Source organism: Xenopus laevis, chromosome 6L (genome assembly GCF_017654675.1).
Source record: "Xenopus laevis strain J_2021 chromosome 6L, Xenopus_laevis_v10.1, whole genome shotgun sequence".
NCBI classification, from domain to species: domain Eukaryota; kingdom Metazoa; phylum Chordata; class Amphibia; order Anura; family Pipidae; genus Xenopus; species Xenopus laevis.
The window spans coordinates 10563873-10589357 of record NC_054381.1 but is presented as its reverse complement, the minus strand read 5'-3'; the positions used below and the strand labels follow the sequence as shown (position 1 = coordinate 10589357).

The 25485-nt window shown below is 40.8% G+C and overlaps 1 protein-coding gene across 2 annotated transcripts in view; it reads right to left on the bottom strand.

Annotated features, from left to right (window-relative positions):
• Positions 1 to 10148: 10148 nt before the first annotated feature.
• The window catches only part of crhr2.L (corticotropin releasing hormone receptor 2 L homeolog), a 191128-nt gene continuing 175791 nt past the window's right edge, over positions 10149 to 25485 (bottom strand). For both annotated transcript variants that reach the window (XM_041565759.1, XM_018266794.2), the window contains 6 exons: positions 24952 to 25012; positions 23510 to 23582; positions 18761 to 18846; positions 17609 to 17744; positions 17362 to 17403; positions 10149 to 12122 (listed from right to left, as the gene is read on the bottom strand). In XM_041565759.1, coding sequence (XP_041421693.1) covers positions 11982 to 12122; positions 17362 to 17403; positions 17609 to 17744; positions 18761 to 18846; positions 23510 to 23582; positions 24952 to 25012 — 539 coding nt within the window. In that variant the 3' untranslated portion in view covers positions 10149 to 11981. The remainder of the gene's footprint in view (positions 12123 to 17361; positions 17404 to 17608; positions 17745 to 18760; positions 18847 to 23509; positions 23583 to 24951; positions 25013 to 25485) is intronic.

Below are 25485 nucleotides of genomic sequence, written 5' to 3'. Positions count from 1 at the left end.
GTGTTGTTGGGAATGAAATTTAAAAACAATTTCTTGGAACTAACTGGAGCAGTCAGGGTGGGGCAACTGCCATCTCTTGTCCCATTCTACAGACACCAATGGTTGAGGGGGCTTTGGGCTGGTACTAGGGTTGCCATCTGGCCGGTAAAAATTATGGTGGATCCCAATGTTATTAATAGGGAAAAAAGATAAATATATAGGAAGGTCAGTGATCCCAATGTTATTAATAAGGAATAAAGATAAATATATAGGAAGGTCAGTGATCCCAATGTTATTAATAGGAAATAAAGATAAATATATAGGAAGGTCAGTGATCCCAATGTTATTAATAGGGAATAAAGATAAATATATAGGAAGGCCAGTGATCCCAATGTTATTAATAGGGAATAAAGATAAATATATAGGAAGGTCAGTGATCCCAATGTTATTAATAGGGAATAAAGATAAATATATAGGAAGGTCAGTGATCCCAATGTTATTAATAGGGAATAAAGATAAATATATAGGAAGGTCAGTGATCCCAATGTTATTAATAGGGAATAAAGATAAATATATAGGAAGGTCAGTGATCCCAATGTTATTAATAGGGAATAAAGATAAATATATAGGAAGGCCAGTGATCCCAATGTTATTAATAGGGAATAAAGATAAATATATAGGAAGGTCAGTGATCCCAATGTTATTAATAGGGAATAAAGATAAATATATAGGAAGGTCAGTGATCCCAATGTTATTAATAGGGAATAAAGATAAATATATAGGAAGGTCAGTGATCCCAATGTTATTAATAGGGAATAAAGATAAATATATAGGAAGGTCAGTGATCCCAATGTTATTAATAGGGAATAAAGATAAATATATAGGAAGGCCAGTGATCCCAATGTTATTAATAGGGAATAAAGATAAATATATAGGAAGGTCAGTGATCCCAATGTTATTAATAGGGAATAAAGATAAATATATAGGAAGGTCAGTGATCCCAATGTTATTAATAGGGAATAAAGATAAATATATAGGAAGGTCAGTGATCCCAATGTTATTAATAGGGAATAAAGATAAATATATAGGAAGGTCAGTGATCCCAATGTTATTAATAGGGAATAAAGATAAATATATAGGAAGGTCAGTGATCCCAATGTTATTAATAGGAATAAAGATAAATATATAGGAAGGTCAGTGATCCCAATGTTATTAATAGGGAATAAAGATAAATATATAGGAAGGTCAGTGATCCCAATGTTATTAATAGGAATAAAGATAAATATATAGGAAGGTCAGTGATCCCAATGTTATTAATAGGGAATAAAGATAAATATATAGGAAGGTCAGTGATCCCAATGTTATTAATAGGGAATAAAGATAAATATATAGGAAGGCCGGTATTTTTTTCCAGAAAAGGTGGCAACCTTAGCCGGTACAGAAACCCAAAACACAAAGTGTAACATTTGTAGCCTAATTCTTTGCTCAGCTTTAGTTCTCTTTTAATGGATCTTCCTTTTGAATGGCAAGTTTGGAAGTGGAATTCTTGTCCTTGATGTCGCTCTCTATCCACAAAGTAGCCGGTGTGTAGCATTGGCCAATACTCATAATATATTTATTCTTTTCTTCCTCTGTTACATGAGCCGGGCCGAGTGCAAGTCACATTATGTACCACGGGGACGTCACTAATCTCAGACTGGGGAGACAACTCGGCAGCTGTAGCGCAGTACAACATCTGCTGCACAAGGCGCTCACTTGGAGAAAGTCATTCCCTCAATGGCAAATTTGTTCAGCAGAATGTTTGGGAATGTTTGCAGCTCGTGATGAAATGTTTCTAGTTGAAAAAAGTCCTGTGGGTGGCAGAAAATATCATCTTGTTGCCATATGGAGATCTGCTGCCCTCAAGCCCAGGGTCATCTCTTATTTGTGAAGGTAAAAACCCCTAATTTGTACCTGGAGTCGTTATAAACAGGAGAGCAGGTGCTGCCACTAGAAGGAGCGAGGAATCCTGGTAAAAAGTATTTAGGGGTACAGGTATGGGACCTGTTATCCAGAATGCTCGGGACCTCTGTTTTTTTTCCGGGTAATGGATCTTTCCGTAATTTGGATCTTCATGCCTTAAAGGGCATGTAAAGTCTAAAATAGAATAAGGCTAGAAATGCTGTATTTTGTATACTAAACATAAACATGAACTTACTGCACCACAAGCCTAATCAAACAAATAATTTATGCTTTCAAAGTTGGCCACAGGGGGTCACCATCTTGTAGCTTTGTTATACATATTTGCAAGACTAAGACTGTGCACATGCTCAGTGTGGTCTGGGCTGCTTAGGGATCGTCATAAACAAAGCTGCTTGAGTTCTGCATGGCTGGGAAGTAAAGCGGGGGCTCCCCCTGCTGTTCATAAGTATGATTGTTTCCCTGCAGAGCAGTTAGGGACCGTCTGACAATTCCTATCCACAGCAGTAAACGAAGGGAGAATTTCACTGCATACAGTCAGGTTTCTTATAAAAACAGTACACATTTTTTAATTAAAGTATAGTGGAGATAGGTTTCTTTTTCATTAAAGAAAGTAAAAATGGGATTTTTATTTTTTTGCCTTTACGTGCCCTTTAAGTCTATTAGAAAATCATGTAAATATTAAATAAACCCAATAGGCTGGTTTTTCTTCCAATAAGGATTGATTATATCTTAGTTGGGATCAAGTACAAGCTACTGTTTTATTATTACACAGAAAAAGGAAATCAGTTTTAAACATTTAAATTGTTTGGATAAAATGGAGTCTATAGGAGACGGCCTTTGCGTAATTCGGATCTTTCTGGATAATGGGTTTCCGGATAACGGATCCCACTATGAAGCTCAGGAGGAAACAGTAAACAACAGCGAGGCTCATGTTTGTGATACACAAGTCAATCCATCCACTAACAACAAACCTTAATATCAGCACATCAGGACCAGTTTTGAATCTTTTCAATTGGTCTTTATTATTCTAAGTGGCCTTATTCTAACCTTCAACTGTATCTGGATTTAGGGCTCTGGCAGGTTTTGACTGGTGTGGCCATTGACCTGCCAGAGGTGTAACAAAAGGGACCAGGGTAAAAAAGTTTCAGGGCCTCTCACAGCTGAATTGTGGATGAACCTCAACACTCTCAATATTTCATCTCAGGTCATCCATGATCCCCTCGTCCTCTCCTTCGGGCCCCCCTAAGATTAAGATTAAGGTTGCCACTTTTCTTCCGGTTAAACTCCGGACTGGGGGCAGCGCAGTGACATTGTGGGGGTGGGGCTTTGATGGCACAGGGTGGGCTGTGACATCGAATGGGGTGGGTCATCAGGGGGCGTGGCTATGACATGGCGATCGACCAATCACCACGTCAATCACAGGAAATCCTGATGGTTTTCCTAATTTCTTAATTTGGAAAACCGGGCAGGCAGTTTTGACCCAGGTTGCCCTTCAAAAAACTGAGCTGTCCGGGTCAAAACCAGACAGGTAACAACCCTACCAGGGATAGGCAAAGTTTAACAATGGGCCCCTTTTATCCACATACATTGTTCATTATCATTAGTGATGGGCGAATTTCTCCAGTTTCACTTTGCCGAAAAATTATCAAAATTCGCGAAATGGAGATAAATTTTCGGGAAAATCATGAAATCGAAAAGTTTCGCGAAAAAATCTTGAAATTCGAAAGTTTTCACGAAAAAAATCATGAAGTTCTGACATTTTCACGGAAAAATTGAGAAAATTTAACATTTTCATGAAAAATCGTGAAGATCAGAAATTGACGCCCGCGTCCAAGCTGATGCTGGCGTTAAAGTCAATGAGCGTCCGAATAGTGTTGACATGTGCTGATTTTGACGCGAGTGACTTTTCGGAGGCGCTTCCAAAAAATGTTGATGCCGCCGGATTTTCGCTGGAGATTCACAAATTTATTCGCCGGCGGCAAAACGTGGAAATTCACTGCAAATTCATGCCAGGCGAATTTTTCACCCATCACTAATTATCATGAACGAGGATAATTTACAATAGATTAATCTCTCTGCTTTTACCCTATTTAATATTCATTCTGGTAGTTTCTGTTAATGAGATTAAATGAGTGTTTTTATTTGTTAAATACTTAATTACACAGGCATTAATCATTATCTACAGTTGCAAAATCCATTTCTATTTTCCACAGCCTAAAAGTACTTTCATCAGTCAAAGCCATAATGGGCACGAGGGTGGGAGGTCACATTCGCACTGATTAAATGTCGTCCCAATAACAGATCCCTGACATTATAATTCATTCAGTTTGTGGTTTGGCAGAAAGTTCTTGTGAGGCTGAACCCAAAAACCACACGTTGCCGTTTTACTTCTATGGTTTCCCCTGATTTTAGATCCATGTGTTGATTTGCCAGCAGAGCTTTCAGTTAATATCAATGTGCAATGGAAGATGTAAAGCTCACAATGAATACAGAAGAGGGGACATTAGTCACTTTGGCGGGTGGCAAGTGGGTGGTGGACCTAACGGTACGAAGGACTGACCCCTGTCCCAACTCTTTCCTGTAGGTTTTGGATGCTGTGCTATTGGGCCTTAAAGGAGAACTAAATCCTAACTAAAGAAGTAGGTAGAAATGTTGTACATGATGTTTTGTGCTTCTGTACCAGCCCAAGGCAACCACAGCCCTTTAGCAGTAAAGATCTGTGTCTCCAAAGATGCCCCAGTAGCTCCCCATCTTCTTTTCTGCTGATTCACTGCACATGCTCTGTGCTGCGGTCACTTACTGAGCTTAGGGACCCACTCACAATATACAGTACATATAGAATAGAAATGTCACAATATAAGGCTGATTAGTAATTAATACACATAATTACTACATGGTAGCACAGAAACCAGTGCAATTAGTATCAGAATTTAATAATCAGCAAACCTGTAGCATCAGCTTATATTACAGCCAGGGAAGCTCATTTTCTGCTGGATAATTAGTGACGAGCCCTAAGCTTAGCTTCTCAACAGCCAATCAGAGCCCACTGAGCATGTGAGTGTCACAGACACTTTCCAAGATGGTGACCCCCTGTGACAAGTTTGAAGTCCTGGATCATTGCTGCTATTGACAAGCTGAAACTTTAGCCTCGTGCAATAAGTTCACTATATAAAATATGCCATTTTTAGCCACATTCATTTTTAGGGTTTAGTTGTCCTTTAACTGAAACATCAGCCATACCCAATTCCTTTTCAACTGGGTGGTTTACACAGGGTCTTTGCTGGGGTGAGGGGGGGGCAAACAACCAAACCTTGTAATTTAAAAGTAGAAATATTTTTTTATTCTCTCTCTATTACTGATCCCATAGTTGCGCCCCCAGTTGTGCCCCGGTTGTAACTACAAACCCTCCTCCATCTGCACATTCTCACGTTTGCATTCTTGCTCCAGTGGTTCCTCCATATGATTTTTGATGCGTTTTTAGCCTATTTATCAGCCTATTTATCAGCCTATTGCTCAGAAAGGGCATCATTTTGGCAATTTCAGCGCGACTGTCAGCTGTGCCATTTGAAATAACTGGGCCCCACATTTTTTTGGGTGCCTCATCTGCAAAAATGTCTTTAAGAGAACCTTTACCACAATCAATATACAGTATCTCAGGATTTAGAATTGTTTCAGAAGTTTTTGTAGTGTCGCTCATTTCCATACGACTGAAGGGTTTTATCTGCAATCACCTGCCCCCTGGCTCCAGAGCAAATGAGTAATCGATCTCTGCTAAGAGTTTCCAAGGCTTATTATAAGCAGGAATGCGCTAAAGAGCAGTGAGTCGGTGGCAGCAGTGCACTATTGGCATCAACTTCATCTCTCGAACATCAGGAAGGTCAGCCTGACAAATAGACCATCAATCAATCTATCCATTGTATATTTGTATCCCCCCTCCCAATATAAATCTGCTCAACTTCTTATATCTCTTTTCTTTCATAGAGATTCAAACAGGTGTTACTTAAAGGGCATAAAATAGAATAAGGCTAGAAATGCTGTATTTTGTATACTGAATATAAACATGAATTTACTGCACCACAAGCCTAATCAAACAAATAATTTATGCTTTCAAAGTTGGCCACAGGGGGTCACCATCTTGTAACTTTGTTATACATCTTTGCAAGACCAAGACTGTGCACATGCTCAGTGTGGTCTGGGCTGCTTAGGGATCGTCATAAATTATCAAAACAGCACAAGTCAAATAATATCTTCCAGAAGCCGATACAACAAGACTGATTAATAATCAGAATATACAGACTGCACTGGGTCCTGTGTTGTCATGTAATCTAATGTGGATTTTATAGTTTTTGTATTGTTTGATACAAACTTTCTCCAACTCTGCAGAACCAGTGGCTGCAGCAAAATAATCCTCCAAATAGAATCCCAGTTTATCTGTTTAAATCTGGCTCCATGATCTTTGTCCCTGGGGCTGGAGTTGGAAACAGTAAAGGGGACGTAAAGGCAAAAATAAAATCCAATACAAATCTCTACGCAGTCGCCGACTGCTCTACAGGGAAACAAACAAAGCTGCTTGAGTTCTGCATGGCTGGGGAGTAAGGCGGGGGCTCCCCCTGCTGTACATAAATATGATTGTTTCCCTGCAGAGCAGTTAGGGACCGTCTGACAATTCCTATCCACAGCAGTAAATGAAGGGAGAATGTCACTGCATACAGTCAGGTTTCTTATAAAAACGGTACACATTTTTTAATTAGAATATATTGGAGATAGGTTTCTTTTTCATTAAAGAAAGAAAAAATGGGATTTTATTTTTTTTGCCTTCTGATGAGTTGAATCTTGCCTGGCTCAGATCTACCTGTCAGTCACACTCTGGTGCTTCTACACTGGCTAAAAAATAGCAGCAGAGATTATATCCATTATGTTGTGTGCCTAAAGTTGTGTGCCCAACATAGTGGGTGTATCCATGAAGATTTATCGGTTGGCATACACAATGGATTTTTCGTGCGTCATAACTAAGCTGTGCGAGCGCACCAGTGTGCGTCTTGGAACTGGGATGTTCCTTCCATTATAAGCATGATGAGCCTTGATATGAAATACATAAATGTTAAGTATAGCCTAATATGGGCTCAACAGACATGATCCACTCCACTGGGTCTGCCTTCCAGAATCTTTTACTTCTGTGCAAGAAGGCTCACACTCTGTCCTACCATATAAGAGAGGCATCTCCCTACACACGGAAGTGCAATCCATCACTACAGAAGTTCAGTCTAAGCTGAGTTACCAGGTCTCATGGCATCAGTCCCATTGCAGCCCATGAAGTGGTGACAAGAGGAACCTCCATGAGTTTTGGCGCGGATCTCCATCTGACACCAGTCTATGGGGCAGATTTATTAAGGGTCGAATTGAAAATTTGAATTTGAATTGTCAATTTTTTTTTATGGACAAAACTCTCAAATTTGAATTGTAAATTATCCAAACTGGATTCGAGTTTTAATTCAAATTTCAAGATCTATCATACCCTGGCCATTAAAGAACTGGAATTTCGACTATTCGCCACCTAAAACCTGCCGAGTTCATGTATAAGTCAAGGGGAGAGGTCCAGGGATCAATTTGGACGTGTTAGTAGCCTTTCTGACATTCAGGTTTTTGTTCGGAGAAAAAACTTGAATTGAGTTCAAAGTCGAGTTTTCAAGTCGGTAAAATTCGTCCGAGATTTAAATATTCTATTTTTTTTTCATAAATAACCCCCCCAGTCGAATTTTGGGTATATTCAAATTTAATAGAGTTTAAAAAAAACTAGAAAATCGACCTTCAAAGGAGAAACAAATCCTTAATAAAAAAAAAACCCTACCCCCCTTACCCTACATAGACCCCCCTCCTCCCCCCCAGCCTAGCTGCTACACCGGGCAAATGCCCCTAACTCGTTATTTACCCCTCGGTGTAGATTCTGTCCAGTGGAGATCACAGGCGCCATCTTCTTCTCTTCGATAATCTTCGGAATGAGACCGGCTAATTGGCGCATTCACAGTTGGAGCAATTTCCGAAGATTCCCGAAGCAGCTGTAGATGGTACCCATGAACTCCGCTGGATAGAATCTGCACAGAGGGGTAAGTAAAGAGTTAGGTGCATATGCCCGAGGGGGCAGCTAGGCTGGGGGGGTCTATGTAGGGAAGGTTTTTTTTTAAGAGTTTGTTTCTCCTTTAATATCCAGCAAACTCTCAATTTACCGTTAAATAACATCAGGGGGTAAAATTGAAGTTAGAGATCTCCACGGTCTGTAGAGTGAAATACCGCCTCCCTCCATTCATTTCTACGGGATTTTTAAAGGCGTATTTATCAAAGGGTGATTGAGAAAGTTCCCCATTTGATAAATATGCCTTTAAAAATCGACCCCCATGAGTGGTAACAAGTGGACGGGGATATTTGGTCTCCCATCATGTTTTCTATTGGACGTTGCAGTAGACAAAATTCCCCGGGATCCTCACGGAGACCAGTAATATGTTGTTTGTCCTGGTAACTTTCACGCTTCTCTCTGTAACATCTCAAAAGTGTTAAACCAGCCCCCCCACCTCCCGGCCAAAAAAAAAACCCCTTCACACTTTTTGTTTTTTAAATCACACTTTTAATAAATAAAGATCTTTAGAGAACAATTGCATTGTTGTTTAAGAAACAGGTTAAATAAAGTAGAAAAATATGCCCAAGGAGGGCTGGTGCCATTATTTTGGCAAAGCTAAGCACATTGTCAGGGGCAACGCACATCAGCGGGGGGGGGGGGGGTACAAACTCTCTTTTTTGCACTGAAGTCACTAGAGTAAATATTCAGGTGTATAAAACAGTGCGATGCGGCCGACATTCTGAATTCAGGGTTCCTATTGGCCCTGTAAGAAATCAGCCGCAGACCAAGGACAGAAACAGTTCAACTAATAAATAAACACAAACTTCATCTTGTAACAGACTTAAAAAAAAACAGGAAAAAGAATTAAGGGACAATGATACACAGAATGATTCAACATCCTTTAGTACCTCGGGGGCGGTGCCTAATTTTTCCGATTTCCTCCCAGTTGGCTGATCGTGCTTTCAGTTATCTGCCATATCAAATGTTGATTTGGGGTGATCTGGTGCTGCCCCTGAGCAACTAAAAATACACTAAAATCAACCAAGGGCCACTGTCCTTAAAGGACCAGTAACATCAATTATTTAAAAAAAAAAAAAAATTCTTTAGTATAGAATGAAAAAAAACACAGACATATTAAACTTTTAAAGTCTTTATATAAGAAATAACTTACCGAACCTCTGCTTGCGCTCTTCTTCAGAAAAGGCGATTCCATCGTGCCACGCTCGATTTCTCCTCCCTGCTTTCCTTATAGGAGATAGCCAGGGAGGAGGAATCGAGCACCGCATGATGGATCGCCACCTTTTCTGAAGAGGAGAGCAAGCGGAGTTTCAGTGAGTTATTTCTTAATAAAGCGATTAGCGGTTTAAAAGTTTAATATGTGTTTGTGTTTTTTTATCATTCTACACTAACGAATTTTTTAATAAAAAAATTCATGTTACTGGTCCTTTAAGGAGATTCTCAGGATCTGCTTTTTAATTTCTGCTTTTTGGGGACACGATCCTAAGATAATTCATATTCATTGATGTGATTCTTAATTCCTTCTAATTCTTATAGAATTATTACAACTCCTAAAGTTTACTTGGAATTATATATATTTATATACTGCACCCAGTGGATGATGGGAATAGTAGTTCCACACCACCCAAAGGACACTGGGAGGTTATTTATCAAAGGTTGAGTGTTAGAGTTCTTATTTACTTAGAATGAGCTCGAATGACCTTGAATTGTATCTTATTTAAGAAAATGGCAAAAACCTGATTCTGCGAGTTCGAGTCCCACAACCTGAAAACTCGAATTGATCAAGTTTTCAGCGAAAAAATAAATAAAACTCGGATCAGTCTAATTGAGTTCTCGATTCGAATTTTTGGGCTAAAACCTCAGAAAAAAACCCTCGAACATCAAGCAGGATGTTAACATCTTCAAATGGTTCCAGGGACTTCTCCTACAGAACCTCAACAGGTTTTAGGTGGTGTATTTTCAAATTTGAGCTATTTCCAGGATCGCGGTATAATAAATCTCGAATATTTGAGTTCTAAAAAAAACAAAAAAAACTCAATTTCAGTTTTTTTTTAACCCAAACATGAGTTTTGACCAAAAAATACAACTCGAAAACTCGAACTTTTAAGGGAAAAACAACTCGAACCTTAATAAATCTGCCCCTGGGTGTTCCCATTGCCAAAGGGTATCTACACCAGTGCTGACGTTTTAGACAACTACAGAAAACCTTCAGCCCTTCAGATTATGGTTGAACTAGAACTCCAAGCAAGCCTGACGGAGAAAGCTGCTGAGAGTTCATCAACATCTGGACGACCAAAGACTTGCGCTTCAGTCCCAAGAAAATGTGGATATTCATAATAAAAACCCAACACAATCCCATATGAATGCAGTAAACCTTTAAAAAATGTGACAATATAAAGCTGCCATCTTTACACTGGATCAGAGTAGAGGGGCGGAGCAAGGCAATGAGGTGGGAAGAGAAAAACAGGAACAGGGCGGAGAGAAGAATAAGATGGAGGCAGGAGGAGTAGAACTTTGAACACTGAGCAGGAAAAAATTTCCTATAAGGGCCCAAATCTCTTTCTCTCTTTGGGTTTGGGAACGTCCAATAAATATGGGACTCTGCAGTCTATGATGATAGATTTACCCTTTAACTGGTGTATTTTAAACTTTATACAATAATAAAACACAATTATTACACAGCCCATTAATAGAACAGTTGATACAATTTGGTACAAAAAAAAAATCACAGTCCTAGTTTTCTTGTTTTCTGCCCAAAATGTAGGCACAATTTCTCCTATTTCAATTCGTTTTTTTTTTGTCTCCATATTTAGGCTTCTTTTTTCAGCGGCAATTGATTGGCCCAAACACTTACCTCCTTTTCTCTCTCTCTGGTTCTTGCCAACGGTGTCATGGAGCGCTCCACTTGGACACGTATAATTAGTGGGGGGCCATAACTAGGTTAATGGGGTGTCCACCTTTAAATGATTCTGTAAGATGTAGAAGAGACGGCAGTGATCCAAAAACATTTGTCTCTGGTCTCTTTCTGAGCTTTCCGTGGATTTCGAAAGTCAATTTTGTGGTTCTGTTGAACAACTATCTGCGAAGCTTAGCTCCAGGCCTAGTAACCCATAGCAACCAATTAGAACTTTGTTGTGAAACAGTAGACCAGTAAATGGTGCCTACTGATTGGTTGCTATGTGGGTTGCTACAAGTGCACCTAAACATGCATTGAAGGAAGGTTGGGTCCCATCCCAACGGGTGGGGGGAAATGACATAAATCTTGAATTTTGACCTGGTGGTCCAGTTCAATAACAACTTGAGGGCCACACTTGATGAATATACTAAACAAATCCCACTCCTTTCCTTTACACTTTTATTTGATTTTCCCTCTGTGTCACCGGGCGAATCTCCTCCTTGCCCTTCCCTAAAAAAAGCAGCCTAGCAAATACAATAAACAGCGCGGAGAAAACAACCAATGGGGGTTTGGTTCGTTTCCATTTGTGTCCATAAAGATATTTATAAATACACGCCTATGAAAATATTCAATATTTTACCCATTGGCAAAAATACAGTCATATCTGCAGCAAAACCACCTTCCGACCAATGAAAAAAACGGAGCTGAATTCACCGTCCAATCACAACATTTAAATAAAAAACAAAGAAGAAGAAACTCAATGGGTGGGGCACCCAGGTGCCTTCTACAGTTTGTGCTTCCACCACCCAGTGGTTCTTCAGAAAGAGGCGCTCGGCCTTCCAGCCGTTTGTTCTCAGTCCATCTCCCGTGTTGCTCACCTCGCAGGGATAAAGCTTCATGTACGAATGTATGGCCACCAAACACGCAAGGGCACCACAAAGTGCAAAAAAAAACAACAAAAAGAAACCTCAGGGCAATGAATGGGAAACCTAGTGGTCTCTTGCGGTATTACAATCAGACGGCTGCCGTCTGCTTTATACTGTGAAAGCTGATTCTGGTGGGAGACGTTGGTATGGACATTGCTCTGGCTACCCGAACCCGCAGAGAATGGTGGTCTTGCCAACGGTGCCATCTTTTTCTTGCAGCCGACCGGACCTGAGAGAGAAACGAAGGGCATGTCAGCTAACTTGTAACGTGTAAAAACACATGTCACATGCTTTAGGCCACACCACTGGTGCCCCACCGTTTGAGTCTGTGACACAGACTATACTGCCAATTGTGGTATCAGTTGCATGGTGTGAGTCTATAACACAATCTATATTGCCAGTAAAGTCTTGATTGCATAGTGTGAGTCTATAACAAGGGTTATACTGCCCATTGTGGTATCAGTTGCATGGCGTGAGTCTATAACAATGTCTATACGGCTAATAAAGGTATTGATAACAAAGTGTTAGTCTATAACAAGAATTATACTGCCCATTGTGGTATCAATCACATAGTGTGAGTCTGTGACACAGTTATACTGCCAATTGTGGTATCAGTTGCATGGTGTGAGTCTATAACACAGTCTATATTGCCAGTAAAGCCTTGATTGCATAGTATGAGTCTAAAGCAAGGGTTATACGGCCAATTGTGGTATCAGTTGTATGGTGTGAGTCTATAACAATGTCTATATGGCTAATAAAGGTATTGATCACAAAGTGTTATTCTATATCAAGAATTATACTACCCATTGTGGTATCAATCACATAGTGTGAGACTACAACAAAGACTATACTGTCAATAGTGGCATCAAATGACACAGAAATGACTGAAGATGTGGGCTCTAGAACAAGTGGTCACAGCTACTTGGGCTGCTGTTAGAACATCTGAGATTCACCAATATTTCCTGGCCCAGTGGTTTATAAACTATGAAACTGACAGTTACTAAAATACATATTTGGAATTTTTCAATCTTCGTGAAAAGATGTCCTACCGATTGACCGCTGACCATATTTTTTTAATAGCCCGTCATCTTCGGGCACGTTAGAGTCTTGTGTCCAGGACACTGAGTGTGAATCAAGGCTACTGCTTATGGCTTTGTCTATTGAGCAGCGGGAGTTTGTAACAGTCATTCTATCACATTTGCATAGGAAAGCCCATCCTTAGTCTGAAATTCCCAAAAAAAAAGATATATTTTCTGCTCTTGGAACTGAATGAAAATCAGATGCCGGTAATAATCCAATCTTTCTCCATAATTAGCCCTGTCACTGGCAATAAAGCTTCCATTTAGCCATGATAATAAAGGAGAGGTGCTAATGGCTTGGAAATACTAATGACTACTAAATACTAATCATTAATGTGACTACTATTAGCCGTGCAAATGTCGCAGAGATTCCTCTTACTTGCCCACCCATGTGGATAGACAGATGGGACTACAGGGTGCATGTATGAAACGGTGCAAAATCCACATGCAAATTTCCCTGATTTCTTACCCACAATTCATTGCCTGCAATTGTGAGCAATTTGTGTGATTTTTTGGATACAGGCACATGGGCACATTTAGCAACTGTATTCCTTAAACTGATTAAAGGGGTGGTTCACCTTCAAGTTAACTTGTAAGAAATAATTACTAAAATCCGAATTTATTTCATATTTTCTTAAAAAAAAAAAACCATGACCAAACATAGCTTATTTACAGTATAAATAAAAACTCAATTTAATTGGATTGCGGGAAAAGCTCGATAAAATTGAGCGAAAACCTGAATCGCTTGAATTTTTCGGGCTTTTTCCCTAATTGCTTGAAATTTTTAGACTTTTTTTTCCAGAATTTCTCAAATTTTTCGAGATTTTGTCCAAAAACCCTGAAAAAGTCGGATTTTTGGGCTAAACCCAGCGCAGACCACAAAAACTTCAAATTGATGCCTCTCCCGTTGACTTATACAGGACATTGACAGGTCTTAGATGGAGTTTTTTTTGGATTTGAGCTTTTTGCAGCAACAAGGTATAATAAGTCTCAAAATATTAAAGTTTTTTTTACTAGAAAACTTTAATTTTTAGAGGAAAAAAAAAACTAGATTTTTTTGAGATTTATTATGTGTATATATATATATATATATATATATATATATATATATATATATATATATATATATATATATACATTCTGCAAATATTGAAAGCACTCCAAGGATATTCACGACAAGTCGATATTGCTAAACAAGTGGAGGTTTTATTGAAGATCCCATTCATTTGCAGAATGGATCTATATGTTACGGACTAGCACCCAGGTATCCAGTTTCTCTTATGGTTGTGCACTCCACTCCCTTTGTATGTATATATATATATATATATATATATATATATATATATATATATATATATATATATATATATATATGCTGCAAAAAGTCAGAATCCATAAACGTTAACATTCGGATTTTAATAAATAACCCCCTTAAAATGTTACAGAATGGGCCATTCTAAGCAACTTTTCAATTGGTCTTCATTGTTTATTTTTTATAGTTTCCGAGTTATTTGCCTTCTTCTTCTGACTCTTTCCAGCTTTTAAATGGGGGTCACTGACCCCATCTAAAAAACAAATGCTCTGTAAGGCTACAAATGTATTGTTATTGCTTTTTTTTACTCATCTTTCTAATCAGGCCTCTCCTATTCATATTCCAGTATCTTATTCAAATAAATGCATGGTTGCTAGGGTAATTAGGATCCTAGCAACCAGGATGAAATTGCAAACTGGAGAGCTGCTGAATAAAAAATGAAAACCAATTGCAAATTGTCTCAGAATATCCCTCTCTACGTCGTACTAAAAGATAACTCAATGGTAAATAACCCCTTTATAGCAGAAGATAAAAGGCTTTTTGAAAATGTACCATCCAATTGTCTGTGCACACAAATATACACACATAATTATTTCATTTTATTCCCCTGGAAATCTAATAATCCAGATGACTCTGTTCTATCCCAGAGTATTAATATTCTGTGTGTGAGTCATGAGCAGTGAATATTCTGGATTCTACATGTAATGGAAATATCTGCAGATATTGGCTTCTTTCTGGTTCATATATAACATGTGCCATATGGTGCATGCGAGAGAGAATACCCGGAATAACGGCTGCGGTTTCCTATGATTCTCATTTCCATATACTGTTGCTACATCAGCGCCATGAGTTCAGTTGATTCGCTGTGGGAAATTCAGCCAAGGCGATTTAACTCTTTTAGCAGAGACAAATCTCATTGGCATTTGCAATAAATGGTATTTACCAGTGTCACTCAACATTCTATTTCCCATGTTTAGGAGCCGGGTTATATAAAAATGATATTATACAAAGAGGACTATGAAGATCTTGGCCTTGGGGGCCATAAAAGTGTCTTGAAGGGCCACATATGGCCCATGGGCCTCCTGTTGGACTAATAGTAGTGATCCTCAACCGTTTGTTTAGCAAACAACATGGACTGACTCACAGGGGTGCCTCAATACTCACCTTGGGATTTCGTTTGAACTCCAAGTTGGGCGACTCACTGCGTATTGTATTTGGATTTTTTGAAATTTGCAGACACATGAGAAACGAAGATCGAGTTTTGGTTTGTAAATAATTCTTTATAATACTCAGCAGGGTTTATGAGATGTAACTGTAATCGTCGTAAGCACAGAGTTGTACACTGATAAGGGGCACTGTCAGTGTGCAATACGGGCTACTCATCTATTAAGTGCCTCATACGTCCCGAGCACTTGTAATAAACGGTCACTACGAGGTTAACTTGTAAGGTCTGTGTTTTCATCCCAAGTAAAAACAGGAGAACATTGTAGAACAGTTGGTGGTACCATTAAAAAATTTTACAGAGGCAAATAGTGCAGTCTTGGCTCATAATATCCCATACTGGTGTCTTACGAGATACCGAAGCCACAACCCTTTGCTCAGCTATCCGTATATATATTACGGTGTCGCTCGAGACGCTGGAGACCGCAGACCGGGGGTATTACAGGTACTGTTATATCATCAGGTCTTAATATCTCTGCCATTATTTTAAATCTGCTCAATCTTGTGCTTTCTCCTCATGCGTATCTGCATCGAATCTTGCCTTAGTTCCACCACCTACCTATCTGCAATGTCTGTAATGTTCTCCTTGTCATTTTAGTTGATGGTGCAATACACTAGCCTTACACAGTGTGCCTCAACGTCTCATGGGATGTATACACCCTACATAAGTAGTAATAGGAGCCATTTAATACTGGTTTGCCATGGATAATTAATCTCGCCGTGTGCGCCATTGGAAGAAAAGCGCGGGGACAAGGGAGTGAATACTCGGGTCGCATGTATTAAGTGCTCTCTAAATTCAATAAATTACGCTAAATGGATTGATGCAAGTCAAAACTAAAGGTATTGGTCAATAGAGGCAAGGTAAAATACGCTAAGCGGAGAACACATGTTTTGCGGCTGGGGGGTTGCTGAAGCTAGTAATATCTAGTTAGAGAGGAGGAGAAAGGAGAAAGAAAGAAAGAAAGAAAGAAAGAAAGAAAGAAAGAAAGAAAGAAAGAAAGAAAGAAAGAAAGAAAGAAAGAAAGAAAGAAAGAAAGAAAGAAAGAAGAGAAAGGGAGGGAGAGATAGAGAAGAGTGAGAGAGAAGAGAAACAGAAGGGGAGAGAGAGAGAGAAAGAGAGAGAATGAGGAAGAAAGAGTAGGAGGAAGAGACAGAGAGAAGGAGAAAGGAAGGGATGAGAGGGAAGGAGGAAGAAAGAGAGGAGAAAGGGAGGGGGGAGAGAGAAGATGGCAGAGAGAGAAGGACGAAGACAAAGAAGGAGGAATAGAAAGAGAGAGAGAGAAAAGGAGAAAGGGAGGGGAAAGAGAGCACCTTCTTGGGCTTCTATGGGGACTTGGCTGCCTTCTTGGCTGCCGGTTTCTTGGCTTTGACTGCTACTGCAGCTGGCGCCTTCTTTTTGGTGGCGGCCTGCTCCTTGCTCTGCAGCTGCTTCTTGTTGAGCTTGAAGGAACCGGAGGCTCCACACCCTTTCACCTGCACCAGGGTCTCCTTAGTGACCAGAGCCTTGAGAACCAGCTTGAGGCGGCTGTTGCGCCGGATCTTCACGTGCACATGCACACTCACCCCCGCATGGTCCTAGCGCCTGCACATAGGATGAGAAATGTGGCTATGCCCGTGTGAGCACGCTCTCGAGCAGCGGAGCTCTATTGAGCTTTGAGTCCCCAGTGCTCCTTAGCATGCTGCCCCTAAAATTTTGCAGCCCTAGGCCACCACAGAAAGGGGGTGTAAGGCAAGTGTGGGATCTGGAATCAAATGCAGTGAAACTGAACTCAGCACAGGTAAATGACTCAGTGTGTAACATTAGCCTTACAGTTATACAAACCATTGGACAAAAGCCCCCCAGATAAGGTACTTACCTCCCCATTAAGGAAGCAGTAAAATACTGACACAAAGAAACCCTGAAAATAAAAATATAACAGCGTATTAATGAATAAGTCCGTGTATCGCAACATCATGTAGACGCATGTGCGCTTCATGGGTAACTATTGGGAGTACTTATCATTACCTGTAATTGCTACCATACCTATTGTCATTGAAGCCCAGCCCCCACACATGAGCTGGTTCTCATGATTAGAAATGGAAAGGACCAGGAAAATCACCCACCTGAAAGGACTGCAGAAACGAGTTGAAGTAAATAAAGACGATCTGAGAAACATCATCCTCTCCGGGGTTGACGAAGAAGAGCATGTAGGTGATTCCCAGAAGAGGGAGAAGGACTAAAGTTGCCTTCACGGCCTTCCTGCAAGAGACAGCAGTGAGCACAGACTTCTACTATATGCGTATATATATATATATGTGTATACTCATTCTACCCAAGGGGGTAAGAACACACAGAGCAGACCCTTCTTCTGCTGGGGACCCGGGAGCATAATGGGTCAACTGACTGATGTACAGTTGGGGGAGGGGGAGTAGGTAGAGGTCCCTGAGGAAAGGTTTAGTTTATTCAGAAGCTAGTAAAGAGCAGACAATGCCGGTTTGCGCAGTCTGTACTAATATGGGAGTGTCAGGTGTCTTTCACCATTTCCATAACATATAAGAATGGGGCGGATATGTGGATATACATACTCCATAGACCGTGCGTGGACACTCAGAAATGTAGGGGTACAGCCTCTTAATGTTAGACGAGTCTAGGGAGATGGTGATATTTCATGACTAGGTCATCTCAACATAGCAACCTAGATAGGGAGTGTCTCAGATGATTATAGACTCGGACTGTGGGCACGGGAATAGTTAAGCGTCGCCCATTAAGCTGAATGTTCGGAAACCAGTGCAGGGCGTGCTATATACGCACTCTGTATAGCCGGGAACCAGTTCAGCGCGAGCATAGACATTGATTGTTCATTGGCAATCCCTAGGCAGGGTGCTTAGCTGATAGTCAGGAACCAGTTAGGGTGCTTAGCTGATAGTCAGGAACCAGTCAGGGTGCTTAGGCTGATAGTCAGGAACCAGTTCAGGGTGCTTAGCTGATAGTCAGGGAACCAGTAGGGTGCTTAGCTGATAGCAGGAACCAGTCAGGGTGCTTAGCTGATAGTCAGGAACCAGTCAGGGTGCTTAGCTGATAGTCAGGAACCAGTCAGGGTGCTTAGCTGATAGTCAGGAACCAGTTAGGGTGCTTAGCTGATAGTCAGGAACCAGTTAGGGTGCTTAGCTGAACCAGTCAAAGTGCTGCTGAATGATTTATCATCAGTTGTGGATCTTAGACAGCATTTACTAGAAGCCCAATTCAGCAGGCAGTTCATACTGTGCTTCTCTTACCTATACTGTATTGTTTCAGACGTAGTTGAAGCTCTCAGTTTTGTCATCAAAATTCTTACAATGTTGAATAAGAATACAAAATTTATCTGCAAAATAAAAAGGGGTAGAAATATTGAAATACTGAATTCGCACAAGTCAGGGCAGGTCCCCAGTATCCACACTCATAGTATAAGACACAAATAAACATACAGTACATCTCAGATATTTTGCAAACAATTTTTTTAAACTCACTTTTGTGCAGCATGGACCCCCCCCCCCATGCTGCCCCCTATTAGGATTAGAGAACCGACACTTACCAGCCAATTCTCCAGCCAGATTGCCTCCATCAGAGACTCACACTATGGGGGTCAGACATAATGTGCGAAGCTCAGTGTTTATATCACTGCAGAACTAGCAGCCTGATCCACAGAGCGCATTACAATTTGGGCTTTTATAGAAGTCAAGTAAAAATTACCCTTTACTTAAAAAAAGTGCAATAACATTTTTTTTTTTATATAGTTTTTGAATTACTTGCCTTTTTCTTCTGACTCTTCCCAGCTTTCAATTGGGGTCATTGACCCCATATAAAAACAAATGCTCTGTAAAGCTACAAATGTATTGTTATTGCTATTTTTTATTACTCCTCTTTCTATTCAGGCCTCTCCAATTCATATTGCAGTCTCTTATTCAAATGAGTGCATGGTTGCTAGGGGAATATGGACCCTAGCAACCAGATTGCTGAAATTGCAAACTGGATAGCTGCTGAATAAAAAGTTAAATAAGTCAAAAAACACAAATAATAAAAAATGAAAACCAATTTCACTCTTTTCATCATACTAACAGTTAATATAAAGGTGAACAACCCCTGTAAGGTATGGAAGTCCAAAATACGAAAAAGTCCCTTATCCAGAAAACTGCAGGTCCCGAGCATTCTGGATAAGAGGTCCCATACCTGTAAAATGCAAACGTGCTGAGCCATTTTGCAACTATTTGTTTTGAGGGTTTATATTTCCTTTAATATTCTGTGATTTCTATAATAAATAAATATATATACGTATATATATATGCTGAGTGTGAGCAGACATAAGAATGATCTATGTATTGAGTAGACAGATAATTCTGAGCTATTAGCCAGGAGCAGAGACAATACATTCTCTTGGCCTGACATAAAAGAGAAGAGGAGCTCACTTTATCTCAGTTACCTAAAGCCAATGGTGATTAATATACAGTCAGACAATCGGCAGCGTTATAAAGTCCAGACCTCTGGCAGGTAAGAGCTAATGTAATAGAGACACTGTATTTATCTGTAACATCCAGACTCTGAGCTGCTTTATACCCTCCCATTTGTACATAGCACAGAGTCATGTCAGAGCTGGGCTACACATGTGAATTAGAAGATAAAGCTCCTCATGTGAATCCCATTATCCCAGGCAGTCTGACATGAGGAGTATATTCACAAGGCATAATTTAATTTAGCATAAGGAATGATAGATGTGATTAAAAGCCACTGTCTGGCTCAGGTTCTTTCCCAAAGTATTCTATAGCAGATGGAAATCATGCATAAACATTTCCATTTCAGTGAAATTATTCTCCTTACACTTCAGAAATGTTTAAAGGGAAACAGTACAGGTACAGGGCAGGGCTGGGCCAGGCAACCCGGGAGGGAAGAGAATGTGATGGAGGGGAAGAGGGAGAACGCGACAGAGGGAGGAGAATGTGACGGAGGGGAGGGGGTAGAACGTGACAGGGAGGAGAACGTGACGGAGGGGAGGGGGTGAATGCAACGGAGGGAGGAGAACATGATGGAGGGAGGGGGAGAACGCGAAGGAGGGAGCAGAATGTGACGGTGGGGAGGGAGGAGAATGTGATGGAGAGAAGGTGGAGAATGCTACTGAGGGAAGGGAGGAGAATGCGACAAAGCGGAGGTGGGAGGACAATGTGACGGAGGGGAGGGAGGAGAATGTGACTGAGGGGAGGGGGAACAACGTGACAGAGGGGAGGGAAGAGAGGGCAACAGAGGGGAGGACAACATGATGGGGGGGGGAGGGAAGAGAAACCAACAGAGAGGAGGACAACAAAATGGGGGGGAGGACAATGTGATGGAGAGGGGAGGGAGGAGAACATGACGGAGGGTAGGAGGGAGGAGAACGTAATGGAGGGGAGGGAGGAGAATGCGATAGAGGGGAGGGAGGAGAAAGTGAGGGGAGGGGGAGGGAGGACAACGTAACGGAGGGAAGAATGTGATGGAGGGGAGGGAGGAGAACACGATGGAGGGGAGGATGACAGGCGGGAGAGCAACGGAGAGGAGGGTGACAGAGCGAACGGTAAGTATTTCAGATTTATACAGGTATGAGATCCGTTATTCGGTTACCGTTATCCAGAAGGCTTTGAATTACGGAAAGGCCATTTCCCATAGACTCCATTTTAATGAAATAATTCACTTTTTTAAAAATGATTTCCTTTTCTCTGTAATAATATAAAACAGTAGCTTGTAATTGATCCCAACTAAGGTATAATTAATCCTTATTGGAAGCAAAACCAGCCTATTGGGTTTATTTAATGTTTACATGATTTTCTAGTAGACTTAAGGTATGAAGATCCAAATTACGGAAAGACCCATTATCCGGAAACCCCCAGGTCCTGAGCATTCTGGATAACAGGTCCCATACCTGTACTAAAAACAACAGCAACACCAAGATTTTTTGAAAAATCAAAACAAGTATATTAGAAGATGCTTGTACAGCCAATGTCACATTACGGTCCCTACAGGCCTTGAGAAAGGTCCCTTTTAGGGACCAAAATATCACGTTGGCTAAAATCATAATGAAAACACAATATTTTGACTCTTAATAGATTTCTCTATAGGATCTGTTTTTTTTAAAAATAATATGAGTTCACAAAATAAAAAGTAGTAAAGAACAATTAATGTTTTCCTTCCTAATAGATGGGGATATTCAGCATTATCTATATATATATATATATATATATATATAACCACTTTGTGCGCATATTTTATTTGATGAATTCTGGAAAAACATCTAGCGGTAAAGTGTACTTAGAGAGAGGCTCATTACTTTCCTATAACGAGGCTTGTCGCAGAACGGAAGATCATCTCAAGGAATAAATGTTTTGCAGGGGAAGATAATGGATGTGTGTCCCTTTATGACCCGCACATGTTTTCAATCAAATAAACTGAGATTCAGCACAAAATCATTTTTAAGGACATACTGTCATCTGTGTCTGAAAAAAACATGTCCAAGTGTAAATTGGGGGCGGGGATGTATATTTTGGGGGGTTATTTATCAAAGGTCGAGGTTTTTTTTTGTTACCACGTATGATCTCACAACCCGAATGGTTTCTTATTTAAAGGAAAACTATACCCCCCGAACAATGTAGGTCTGTATAAAAATATATTGCATAAAACAGCTCATGTATAAAACCCTGCTTCATGTAAATAAACCATTTTCATAATAATGTACTTTTTTAGTAGTATGTGCCATTGGGTAATCATAAATAGAAAATTGCCATTTTAAAAATAAGTCCCGCCCTTGGGATCGTTCGATTCACTGTGCACACAAACAAACCAAACATGTTAGGTCACATGAGCCAATTAACATGCAGAGTTGTGTCTTTTGCTTCCACACTTCTTCCTGTTACAGTTAGGGGCAGATTTATCAAGGGTCGAAGTGAATTCGAGGGAATTTTCGAAGTAAAAAAATTCGAAATGCAAAGTAATTTTTTGGATACTTCGACCATCGAATAGGATACTACGACTTCAAATCTACTTCAAATTCGATTCGAAGTAAAATAATTTGAATATTCAATAATCGAAATACTGTCTCTTTAAAAAACTTCGACTTCAATAATTCGCCAAATTAAACCTGCCAAAGTGCATTTTTCTAAGTCTTCACACATCGAAGTAAAATCGTTCGATCGTACGCTAAAATCATTCTATTTGAAGTATTCGTTTTGAAGGTATTTTCCTTTAAGAAAAAACTTGAATGGGAAAAAACAAATTCTGTGAGCTCGAGTCCGAAACCTGAAAACTCAAATTAATCGAGTTTTCTGTGGGAAAAACTTGAATCGTTCAAATTATTGGAGCTTTCCAAACCTTGAACATCATGCAGACTCGTAACTAGTGATGGGAGAATTTCTCCTGTTTTTTTTTTTGCAAAAATCCAATTTTGACGCTCGCGTCAATGGGAGTCTGAATAGTGTTGGCGAGTGATGGTTTTGTCGTGAGCGACCTTTCCGACGCGAGTCCAATTTTTTTTTGACACCAGCAAATTTTTGTGGGAGTTTCTCAGTTTATTTGCTTGCGGCAAAAACACGGAAATTCGCTGCGAATTCACTCCTGGCAAATTTATTCGCCCATCAGTACTCGTAACATCTACAAATGGTTCAAGGGACCTCTGCTATTGACTCCTACATGACCTCGACAGGTTTTAGATGGGGGATTTTCGGACTCAAGCTATTTCCAGGGTATAATGTATAATAAATCTCAAACAATTCAAGTTTTTTTTCAACCCAAAAATGTAAACCTTAATAAATCTGCCCCACATGTCTGTACAAAAAATTATTATTTTTGTACTTCAGGTGACACTAAAACGGCAGTCCTGCATTGCTTAATGGCAGTGGATATGTTTTTGGCGTTCTCACGCTTTCCTAAATAGAAATGACGGAGAAATGAAAATGAGACAGTGACCCCACTGGTTAGTTTACAGGAGGGGGAACACAAAAGCTCCGTTATCCAATGTGCCCCACACTTACCAGAAGTACGAGAATCACCGGCCCCTGGTATATGTAATCAATGTATTTCCCCGGCTCCTTCCCAATCCAACACCTGAAGAAAAAGAATGTGAATGCGTTAGAAACACCCTTAAATGCTTTTGGTACATCCCCAATTACACTTGGGAGCAGAACCAGGAAATTAATAAAAATATTTTGGCTAATGTCACATGTGCAGGTTCAGACTGGGCGCCTCCAACCTAGACCCACTCCCAAGTTCAAACTATGAACCCTGGCTCCATTCATGGCACAAAAAGAATAAGGTACCATCAGGGGTGGGGGATGAGGGGTCTGGAGCTGGAGCAGGGGGCCCTGGGGAGTAGAGGAGGTTTGTGGCTGGGACGGGGGGCCTGGGGAGGTTGAGGGGGTTTGTGGCTGGAGCCGGACCTGGGGAGGTGGAGGTGGAGGGGGTATGTGGCTGGGATGGGGCCTGGGGAGATGGAGGGGGTTTGTGGCTTGGGCGGGGGGCCTGGGGAAATGGAGGCCTGGGAAGGTAGAAGGGGTTTGTGGCTGGGGCCTGGGGAGGTGGGGGGGTTGTGGCTGGGGTGGGGCAGGCCTGGACTGAGATTCAAAATAGGCCCTGGCATTTCAGGTACACAGCAGCCCAAACAGCCTCCCACCAGTCCAAAATATAGTGAGTGTCTATGGCAACTTATAACAGCCCCTCTGGCATTTGCCAGAACCCACAGATTGCCAGTCTGGGCCTGAGTGGGGGGCCTATGGAGGTAGAGGGGGTTTGTGGCTGGGGCGGGCCTGGGGAGATGGAGGGGGTTTGTGGTAGGAATGGGGGGGCCTGGGGAGGTGGAGAGAGGTTGTGGCTGGAACAGGGGGCCTGGGGAGGAGGCGAGAGGTTGTGGCTGGAGGCCTGGGGAGGTGGAGGGGTGTTGTGGCTGGGGGGGGGGGCCCTCCGGAGGCAGAAACAGTCCCCCAGTCTGATGCTGCACATTCTTTGCAGCTGGAGGACCCCCCCACCATAATTGCATCTGCACTTCCAAGTGCCTATCAATGGGAAATCAATGAGAAACTGTCCCATGTGTTACTGCAGTGGTGGACTCCCCTAGTGGAGAATGTGACTTTACCCACAGCCATAATATCACCTAGCATGAGCCTAGCTATTTTAAGAGGCCTTGCAATGTATAGGGTGTCCAACATGCAGCCCTCAGACAAAAACTGGAGGCCACAACCTGGACACCATGTATAAGAATAATAGAAGTCACCAAGGGATTTCATGATGTCTTCCAATATTATTTTATAAATAAATCAGGGGTTATTTCATTTATTAATATACACCTGTAAATCATGTGACACAAGAGACATCACTTGGCACCACTTATAACTGATGACACCACAAAGCGCTGTTTATATTTTCAAGTTATTCATTGATTGGGTAATCTCCAAACCAATCAGATACACAGCTTACTTACTGTTCGTTTTCATAGAAAAGCTTGCAAATGGCCCAGGTCACAATGATCGGAGACGGAATACCTGTCAAAATAAGGACAAATAAGGAAAATGGTATTATTATTTTAGCTATCTCCTTTTAAAACATAACTAACATAACATAACTATACTTTGACTAAATACACAGAGATCCAACTAATCACATCCCCTCTCTATATATCAGCATGTGTCTGGCACATCTCCCTCCCACCAACACATGGGGATTATAAGAGACATTTCAGATTGGAAACCTGAGTTCAGAGAAGAATCATCTGCCCCGATAAAGCATTTTCCAGAGCTGAAATGAGTTCAGTTTTTCATGCGCAGACATAAATGAATGGGCCACTTAATAATAACCTCTGTTTTACATGTGGAGAAGTCTGCAGAGCCGGCCCAGTGCGGAAATACAATTATTTTATCTCATTTAAATCTAAACACACAGATGAGGCCTCTGATTTGTTCTGACAGCTGTAAAATGTCCTTCAGAGAAATAAGTTTGGGTTTCTTGCAAATGGTTA